Source organism: Heliconius melpomene, chromosome 21, assembly GCF_056956725.1.
Source record: "Heliconius melpomene rosina isolate 202511_hmr_F chromosome 21, ASM5695672v1, whole genome shotgun sequence".
Lineage (NCBI taxonomy): Eukaryota > Metazoa > Arthropoda > Insecta > Lepidoptera > Nymphalidae > Heliconius > Heliconius melpomene.
The window spans coordinates 11,023,392-11,034,028 of NC_140409.1; the positions used below are offsets into that span (position 1 = coordinate 11,023,392).

General features: G+C 32.6%; 1 protein-coding gene across 1 annotated transcript; it reads left to right on the plus strand.

The window, feature by feature from the left end:
- Positions 1–100: 100 nt before the first annotated feature.
- Positions 101–5,919, plus strand: LOC146527250 (alpha-centractin-like). Its single transcript, XM_085205819.1, has 9 exons — positions 101–279; positions 522–586; positions 952–1,126; positions 1,900–2,051; positions 2,213–2,356; positions 3,052–3,217; positions 3,354–3,423; positions 3,949–4,115; positions 4,493–5,919. The coding sequence occupies exons 1-9, from the start codon at positions 232–234 to the stop codon at positions 4,634–4,636; spliced, it is 1,131 nt and encodes a 376-aa protein (XP_085061945.1). The 5' UTR covers positions 101–231; the 3' UTR covers positions 4,637–5,919.
- Positions 5,920–10,637: the final 4,718 nt, after the last annotated feature.

A 10,637-nucleotide genomic window follows, 5' to 3' on the forward strand; every position in this document is an offset into this window, starting at 1 on the left:
ATGTCTCTTTTTTGTTTATTTTGTTATATTTGTCAATGCCAATAATATAATCTGTGTAAATGTGTTCGGTCATCTGTGTTCTGAATTCTGTTGTCACTCTTGAAAGTGTAAGTAAATGTTTTCTGTGAATGTGTTTTGTGGTAGTGTGTGTGGTAGTCCGTTTGAGAATCTATCATCTAATATAAAATAAATTCCGATTCCGATCCCAATTAAACCATTTATTTATAAAAAATGGAACTCAACGACGTCATTGTGAATCAACCAGTTGTTATAGACAATGTAAATATACTTATATTTTACATTTACCGATCGATTTTTGTCGTATTGCCGTTAACAATTTTCACTATTCTTTCGTTTCATTAAGTATAATATAATCATTATAAAAGCCTAAAGGAAACTAGATTCTCACATATAATAATATGATAAGTAAATAGTTTAAAGTGTAAACATATAGTAATTTACAAGTAAAATGAGTCATACATTCTTTTTTATGAATAATTTGCATCTGACACCGTTGACAGGGCTCAGGTGTGATCAAAGCTGGGTTCGCTGGTGATCAAATACCAAAATGCAGGTTTCCCAACTAGTGAGTATCTTAATATTTAATGGAATTACAATACCTCTACTGCATTTACACGAAACATTCTGTTTCATTGAGTGTTGAGTGGCGAACCTCCACTCGGTGATTTGTCTTGCAACCAGAGCAAAGAAATAAAAATATGATATAACCCATTCAGCTAAAATTTAGCTGATTTAGCTGCTAAATGGACTAATCCTAAAGCCTAACTCACAACCATTATGCTTAGTTATTTACTTCTGTTGCTGTGTATCGATGACTTTATACATTATATGTGATGACTTTTGAGAGCAATTATGGGACAGCCACACATATAAGTAACGTTAATAAATATAAGTACTCAATAGTAGTAACATATATATTTTTTATTACAGCATCGGTCGCCCAAAACACATCCGTGTAATGGCAGGAGCCCTAGAAGGGGAACTATTTGTAGGTCCACGAGCTGAGGAACACAGAGGCCTGTTGAGCATTAAATATCCAATGGAACATGGTATAGTGACCGATTGGAATGACATGGAGAGAGTGTGGAATTATATTTATAGTAAGGTTGGTTAATTTATTGTTTTTTTTTTAATTTGTTGGTTAATTTATATTTTTAATATACTCGGCTTTGCGTTCTTTTTTACCAGAGAACATAATTTATTTATCTAATCTAGATCAAATCTCAGCAAAATATTGCATAATATATACAGGGAAATGTTTGAAATTGTTAAAAACAAACAAATTACTTGCGCGAATTTAATAGGTCTTGGATCTTTCTTTATTTTGTACTTTAATTATTTAATTCAATGGGCCTGTAGTTGTGGACATAGTTCCGGGTGACTAAAACTTGACAGTTCTGGGTATGACTACTCAGGGGAATGAAATGTTTAATATTATCATTTTCTCGCTCTGGTAACTACTTAACGCTCAATGCCTCAAGAATTCGGCAGTAAGTGGGGAATGAAAATATGTTAATGGCAATGGAGGGTCTTAATATTATTTTCACACATTCCTTCTGCCGACCCTGTTATGTGCAAGATTCCTTCAAAAATAAAGTAAATGGATGCTCTTACAATAATATAAAACTGAATAGCTTAATCTCAGGAAGACCCTGTGCATATTGCCATTTTTTTATATTAGATGGACTATTTATTGAGGGAGACTTTAGGTACTACAACACATTATTAGTTTGAATGTAACCTGCCGTCAGAACTACCTCCATCACTTAGTTTTTTATTGGGTCATACAAAATTTTAGCTATTTCTAATATGGATTGATCACCCAAGCAAGCCCACAGTTAAAAGGCCTGTTTATTTATATTTTGTTTCATTTTATAGGATCAACTATCAACATTTTCGGAGGAACATCCAGTTCTTTTGACTGAAGCGCCACTGAACCCAAGAAGGAATAGAGAGAAAGCAGCTGAAGTGTTCTTTGAAACTTTTAATGTGCCAGCATTGTTTTTATCGATGCAGGCTGTTTTGAGCTTGTGAGTATCTATTAGTATTGAATGAATGAATGATCGTTCATTCATTTTTTTACCTTCACGCTGCATCCCGCACATAGCTAAGTAGGCAGTGGGAACCTCTGTTCCCCACTTTCCCACCCCAACTGGTCCCTAAAGCTTTTTCTGTCTTTTTAATATTACAGATACGCAACAGGTCGTACAACTGGGGTGGTTCTGGACTCAGGGGATGGGGTCACACATTCTGTTCCCATTTACGAAGGATTCGCAATGCCACACAGTATTATGCGGGTTGATGTGGCTGGTAGGGATGTTACACGGTATTTGAGGTGAGTTTTGGGGATGAAACTGTGTACTTTATTTATTTACATAAATAAAATTAGTATTATGGCTTAAACATGGTTCTTGGACTTAAACGGAATGTAATCTCTACTTTTATCATTTGTTAAATTAATGTTTTGGCCAGTTTTTTTTAATAGTCATGGATTGCTAAATAAGTAACATTATCTAAAAGAAACATTTGTGTTAAACTACTAAAAATGCAGTTTGAAATCAATTATTGGTATTTTTTACTGTTCTTTTTTCAGCTTTATGCTGTATCCCGCATGTATCAGGGTAGATAGAGAGAACTTAGTGTTAAGACACCCATTCTTCACTTACCGCCGAACTCTTGAGGTATTGAGTATTGAATGAAGGAACTGAACAGCTCCCTGCACTTGTTACTAGAACAAGGAAATGAAAGTATTAAATATTTCATTCCTTCGAGTGGGGATCGAACCCACAAGTGTTGCATTTACAGTCGCATGCTTGTGCCTCTGCGCCATGAGGGCCTCGCGCAGGTTTATTGTGTACAGGGTTAGTGTTTGTAACAGTACAATATTATGCTACCATCAAGCTGATTTGATCATGAAGTTGGAAGATGGCTGATAAAACCTTGGACTGCCTTCTAGTAGACATATGGAGTTTTTTCTCCTTCGTATTACTAATGATTTTTAGTTTTTGAAATTATTTATTTAACTTCTAGACTTCTCCTCCGTAAAGAGGGTGTGAATCTGCGCACCTCAGCCGAACTGGAAATAGTCAAAGCTATAAAAGAGAGAGCCTGCTGTCTCTCTCCCAACCCGCTGAAAGAGGAGACAATGGACTCTGAGAGGGCTCAATATAGTTTACCTGATGGAACTCAACTTGAGGTATTGTTATATGTTTTATTCATTCTCATTCTCGTTGAACTAATATCAAACACTCAGGTTATCAGGAGTTCAAGTCTGAAATGTCGAGGTATTAAGTGTCCTGATTTAATAAATTTGTCTCCAATTTCTATTTCAGATCGGCCCAGCGCGATTTAGAGCACCTGAAGTGTTATTTAGACCAGATCTGATTGGAGAAGAGTGTGAAGGTAATAATATTTTTTTATAGTCCCGTGCCTCAAAAGGTAAAAACCGAAACCTCCACGCGTCTAACTGAAATCAAAATTAAATATTCATGTTTCAGTCCCTTGAAGCACAAAAAAATCAAGCTTATCAAAATATACGAGCATTCATGCATTCTGTATGAAATTCGTCGTTAATGTGTAAAATATGTTATAGGGTATTTTTTCCTAGACCTACCTAATTATAAATTTTGTGAGAAATGAGAACTCGCAGTACAAATAAAGAAAAAATTCCGAAAAATCGATATTTCTATTACATTTAAAAACTATTATAAGTGTAAAACTATTAAAGTTCATTTGATACAAAAAGAGTGCATACTTTTATAAATTATACATCCCATTGACTTACAATCCTAAATTATAATTAATAATAATTAATTATCAATAATTTATTATATAGTTAATTTAATTATTTGAAAAATAAAAAACAATGTTTTGTAAGTGCTACGTGTTTTTTAAGAAAACCGAAAAATACCTACTTTTCCTTTCCAGGTCTCCACGAAGTATTAATGTTCGCCATACAAAAATCAGATATGGATCTTAGAAAGATGTTATACCAAAATATAGTACTGAGTGGAGGTTCGACTCTCTTCCGAGGCTTTGGGGACAGGTTGCTGGCGGAAATAAGACGATTGGCGCCCAAGGATATGAAAATTAGGGTAAGCAGGCTTGAATTGTGCTTTTTTTGCGTTGAATAGTTTGTTTGTCAATTTATCTCAACGCCGCGTTTTGCTTATCTTCTTTAGGGAAATGGAAATAACTTCTATCAGTAGGAATCAATACCAAGGAAAAAAAAAGTAGGGGAAACCCACATCCGTCGTATACTCAGACATCAACCCACCGCGAAAATATAACCTCTCATAAAACTACCTAACTAGTCTTTCCTCGCCTCGTCTGCATATTCAAGTTCCTGAGATAAATGCATTCAATTAAACAAACACTTTAACTTTGTAATATTAGTATACATATTAGATATATTTATCTTTTCTTTTGTTTCTTTTCTTTTTCTATAAATTTAATATCCAATTTTTTTTAGATCTCAGCGCCTCAAGAGCGTCTATACTCAACGTGGATAGGAGGTTCGATTCTCGCCTCCCTAGATACATTCCGTAAGATGTGGGTCTCTAAGAGAGAGTATGATGAAGAGGGTCATAGGGCTGTGCATCGCAAAACGTTTTAAATATTATTATATATGTAATTTATAAGTTAAATAGGGTTGTCGGTTATACATTTTTGATAAAAAATGTAGACAATTAGGCTTTTTAAAGGAAATTTGAAACAGACGACCCTAAATGGACTTGCTGACTGGATATTTAAGAATATTATTATAGCTAGCATATTATTATGTTGCATTTTCAAAATTAAAGTGGGTATATTGAAGAATTTTTCAAAAAAGTTACAAATATTTTGAGTTGGGACACTTATTATGAAAATGTGATATAATAAAAAAATAAATAAAGACTCATAAAAGATATTACTTTCTATGGAAAAGTGGTATAACCTGTGTTTGCTATGTTTTTTTAAATTAATTTTTAACATATACACAGTATTTTTTTACGTGGCGTTAGACCTTACCTTTTAATAAACTGAACGTTAAATTATTCTATACTGGAAAATCTATTTATAAAGTTAATAATACCCAAAACAATTGTTTTAAAATTTTGTCAACTTGTCAATTTGTCTGTGCGTTTGTGAATGCTATTCTTAGAAACAAGCCGTTTCTGATACCGATATAAATTTTACCGATATAGATGCAATTTTCGCTTTTTTATTTTGGCAAACTTAACATTGAGTTTTAATTATATTTAGATCAGTTCATAAACGACAAAGTTAAGTCAATATAATATATTGCATGCGGCAATGTCGTCGCTAGTATAAAATCATTTTGTTGAATAAATATATTCACTAAAACTATCCCAAAATGAAAACCACACGATAATTTTGGGTTAGTTCTCATTACATAAAAATATATACATTTTTATTTCAATCATACTCATCATACTGTAGAAACCCGATTAACCGGATTAATTATTGCTTTTAAGCATTAAGGTAAACCCAAATAATAAAATAATCCAGATAATCGAAAGTATTTAATATAAGTTTCTAAAATACATGGCTTAAATTATGAAATAATATAAATAGAAATTTATTTAATGAAATGTTACGCGTCTATATATTCACGATGGATGGATCACATTCTTTATGGGTAGTCTGGATAATATCGAATCCGAAACTATCCAGATAACTCCACTGTTGCTATGTATTTGTACGGGTTGCACCATACCATGTTTTTTATATATTGCTATATATAAAAAGTGGTGCAACCCGTACTATTAGCTATAAGCTGCTGCTAATAAATAATCGTTGCAATATGTGCGTATTTGCCTTTCAAAATAATATCTTGTGATAAAAAAATGTGGTAGCTTTTTAAAGACGCAATATTTATTTCTTATGTTACTTAGAAATTATTATTATAATCGGTATCTGTTTCACTGCTTTGTCCTTTTTTTATATAATAAAACATTATTCTTAAGCACACGAAAGTTTTATATGTAAAATATCATATTAAAAATATCAGTTTATAAGTAAGTTATAATCTGTGGTATTATTTAAGAAACCTTTATTATTTACACATGGTTCTCCTATTTTATGCAATATGTAGAGAAATCCTAGTGTTGAGACACTCTGTTTTCTATTTGTCATTTTAGTGACACAATGAGAAGGTTATCTTTTTTTTCTTAAATATCACAATAAATCAAAAGTTATGGCCAAAAAAAGGCCTTACTCATTGAACTCATTTTTAAGATTGGAAAAATATTATAAAATATGGTATCGGGACAAGTAACTCAATATATTAACAAAGCGATATATATTAATTTTATAATTATGCATTTTCCACATAAAGTAATACTAGAAAACTTTATTACTATAACAACATTATTCTCATATCAAAACACATTTAAAGCGTTATTATAATATTAGGCGTGAGTTCTAGATACGATCATAAAGTTACACCTGCTGTAAATACTTCAAATATGAACTTACTCAATTTGTCTATTAAAGTGGCTTAGCGAAATTTCTGGTGACATTTTATAGATTTCAATCTAAAAATATTTATTTTCATAATGGTAACTGCACGGCGAGTACTACGAAAGGATTCCTCTAATCGGTAACGGGAAAAGAGGGGGCTTACCGTTTTACAGTTCAGTAAATTTCCTCGTTTTAGTATCGAGGTAGAGCGTGGCGTTGAGTTCTTTCTCTCCATACGCAATGCCTCCAGAAATCGGCGGAAAATAGAAAATACGTATATAGAATCTTTATACTAGGTAGATATATAGTTCACGAAATGTTGACGAAAAGTTGCCGTACTTAATTGATATAATTTTTTTATCTTTGACAAACAAAATAATATAGGTATAAACAAAAGTTTATAATAGCATACAAACTTCAAAAGACAAAGCAACACCAGGTTTCTTATTTCGGCGCGCGGCTGCAATCTTGTGAAGTGGCTAAACATTATTTATTTAAGAGAGTCTGTTAGTTTTCCAGAAATAACAAGACATTGGCCTTGGTTCACATTTTTAAGGTGAAGAAGATAGATATTTTAATATTCTTTTGAGATATTTTCATGTCTAACTTATTGTACCTGGCGTACACGTGGTGTGACTTTGAATAGGGAAACTGTTGAGTTTCTTGCCGGATCTTCTCAGCAGAACTGCCTTCCGAACTGGTGGTAGCTTTTTTGTTTATATGTTATATGTACATTCGACGATTCAAAAGTGCTTGGAATAGTTTATTTGAATAAAGAATATTTTGACTTTGAATTTATTTATTGTGAATTAAATAGCTTCTTATAAATTGTTCTGCCACTTAAGCATTTGATTAAAATCAAACCGACGCATACCGTCATTTAGGTAATTCAAGTAAATATTAGGTTCGGTTGGAAATTGGAGAATTTCCACCCGAATCTTGTCTTCTATATTTTATAACTAGCAGACCCGCGAACTTCGTATCGCCTAACAGTCGATTTTTTAATATGTATTCTGCTATTAGCGACACCGGGTCAGCTAGTAAGATAAAAAAAATAAAAACTTAAATCATTTTTAATTCTTATAATATTCATTAAGAATGATAATAAAAATAACAATTTCCGATATCTTCACAACAAGTCTCAGGTGTGTATATTTGGTAGCTCTAAACAATTATCTAAATTACGTTCTCCTTTACCCTCAATTTTTTATGATAATGTTTGTTTGGAGGTTAGTGAGAGTGTTAGGAATCTGGGAATCAGGGTGGATAGTTCTTTTTGCTGGTCGTCTCACGTATCTGAGCTTAGTCGTAAGGTCTTTTGTACCTTAGGTAGATTGAGAAGATGGAAGAACGTCTTACCGTTAAGGACTAAAATCTCTCTTGCCCACGCTCTCTGCTACTTAGATCTGTCCCAGCAACTACTAAACAAACTTGAGCGTCTGCAAAATCTTATAATTAGATTTATTTTTGGGCTAAGGAAACATGACCATGTGTCGCAGTACCGTAGTCAACTGAAATGGTTGCCAATAGAATACAGGCGTAACTTGCATGCCCTCACTCTTCTTTATAGCATCCTTTTCAATCCTGTTACACAATCCTACTTCAAGGAGCGTTTTACGTTCCTGGGGTCAGACACCTTTCATTCCCAAAACCTCCGTTCCCACCTTAACCATATCCTCAAAACTCCTCTATGCCACACTAAATGCTATAGTGACTCTTTTACGGTTAAAACAGTAAAGCTATGGAATAAGTTGCCGCTGGAAGTAAGACGGTCCCAGTCAATTGGGATTTTTAAACGACGTCTTAAACTTCACTATCTCCAACTCAATTCATAAAACGACAATATTATAATTGTATATGTATTTATCTTTAATTGTTGTATGTATGTATATATGTATGTATTAAACTATTTTGTGTTCTTTGAATATTGGTTTATATATTTTATGTACTTTTTGCACCTTTCTGCTTTCTTTTCTAAATTTAATCCTTCCGTTTTTTCTTTGGTTGCTTGTAATAAATCGCTTTTAGTGATAAGGCCGCCTTTGCACACTTGTTAATCGTATTTCTAATGAATTGTATTTTTTTTCTTCTCTCTTATTTGTGCAATAAAGTATGATATTATTATTATTATTATATTTTATTTTATTTTTACTTATTCTAAATTCATTTTCATTTTCATTATAGTATTTTATGGTAGGTACACGTTATTTTTTGTTTGGTTATCTGGCGTGTAAACAAACAGAGCAGATGGTTTTCCAACACGGTAACAGGCAACATACCATAGACCATGCGAGAAACATGAGTTTTCTATATTAATACCACAAACACTTAAATTATTAACAAAATTACAAATTACAAATTAGTAACAAATTGATTGGTAAAATGAGTTTTTACAATAACCTTACAATATTGGCAAGCTGAGTTCATAGATCCAATAGCAACACAGATGTAGGCACTGCTGGCATCAATTGATATATCGTAACAAAAAGCAGCTCGATTCAAATTTGCACCATTATAAGTCAACTATCGTGCTCACGTTCATTGCAATCTTCACGTTCTGGGAGTATGATTAGTTTCTTCTGCCACCACTTCTGCTATCCACCGCCTTATAGAAGGCATAATTAGGTAGTCACAAATACACAACACTTTATTAATATTATAGAAATTTGTGGCTTTTAGATTTAATAATATAGACGCACAATGAGACGTTTACATTTCAAGTGACATCTTACCATAGAAATATTGACAAATATTGACATTAATAGACTGAGATCCCAGGGCGCCCAGACCTACATCATTTTAGCAAAGCTGAAATTTTGAGGATCGATAGTCTAATATGTAGTTAAGACTGTATGCATGCTCTCTAACTTAAAAAACCTTCAGAGATAGTGCCAACTTAAAGCACACTTCCAGTTGCGTTAAAGTAGAAAGTCTCTTTTTTTAAATTTATTTATGTACCACACAAGAAAGAAAATACAGAAAACTTATGATAACAGAAAAAATGTGTACAATGGATAACTTATCTCTAACAGAGATCTCTACCAGAAACCCTTGAATGTAGGGGATTTTAAAAGAAATGATTCGGGTGCGGTATTTTAATATAATGTTAATAATAATAATAATAAACCTACATACAAATATACATAGCATTAATCAATATTACTATACCTGCATAAATATATAAAATGACATAAAAGAAGAAAATTAATAAAAAAAAGACAAAGCGGCTACTAAAGATTCTAATTGAGATTAATAAATGTTGTTTTAATTTGATTCTAATAGTATTTAGAAACGGATTGCCCGACAATATAGACTTAGGTAGTGAGTTCCATAAGCGCACTGCTTGAACTGTGATTGGACTTTTCATAGAAAAAGGTATTAAATATGCCCTATATTCAAGCTTTCTTAGAGTTACACATGAGCGTACAGGTCTTTCACTTGGAAGTGTCAACTGAAAATGCTCCCTTAAGTAAGGAAGAGAGTTTTTATATATGTTTTAAAATAAAAAATGTATATTTCACATTCTTTCACGTGGACCTTTACTTCTGCCAGACGTCATAAAGGTTCTTTAAAATTGGGGCAAATTACATTAAAGTAAATCAAAAATTTAAAATATATTATTTACGGACTATTTTAAGACCCCTCTAGCCCCAGACCCTAAGCAACCAGATCAATCCGATGGCATTATCATTTTCCCAAAAAGAGATATACCGTTATTTTTCTCTATCTCTGAAAGGATCCCATTTTCAAGTTAGTGAGTAAGCATACTGTCTTAACTACATGTAAGACTAATAGTCTTCAAAATTTCACCTTTGTTAAAATGACGTCGGTCTGGCAGCTCTGGGTTCTTGGGCTATAATATTTACACGATACTAACGTCACTCAATTGTTTTGCCTTCTAAGAATCCAGCTACTAACACTTAAACTTTATAGTAGGGTATTAAAGTCCAAATTGACTTTAAAGTAGATATTAATACGAATCTTTTGTATGTGAATATAGAAAAGTCATGTTTTTGGATCTTTTCTGGTAATTTTTTAAGTTTTTCTCTCCGTTATAACCATCCGCGTACTTCAAGGAATATTATAAAAAAAATTGCGAAATCGGTTCAGCTGCTCTCGAGATTTGCGCTTAGCAACGCATTCAGCGATTT

What these genes read in the sequence shown, in the direction of transcription:
- LOC146527250 (XM_085205819.1), top strand. Translation starts at nt 232, where the DNA reads ATGGAACTCAACGACGTCATTGTGAATCAACCAGTTGTTATAGACAAT. An exon ending in AACCAGTTGTTATAGACAAT is followed by an intron (nt 280 to 521) that starts GTAAATATACTT and finishes CACCGTTGACAG; the next exon opens with GGCTCAGGTGTGATCAAAGC. An exon ending in ATGCAGGCTGTTTTGAGCTT is followed by an intron (nt 2,052 to 2,212) that starts GTGAGTATCTAT and finishes TTAATATTACAG; the next exon opens with ATACGCAACAGGTCGTACAA.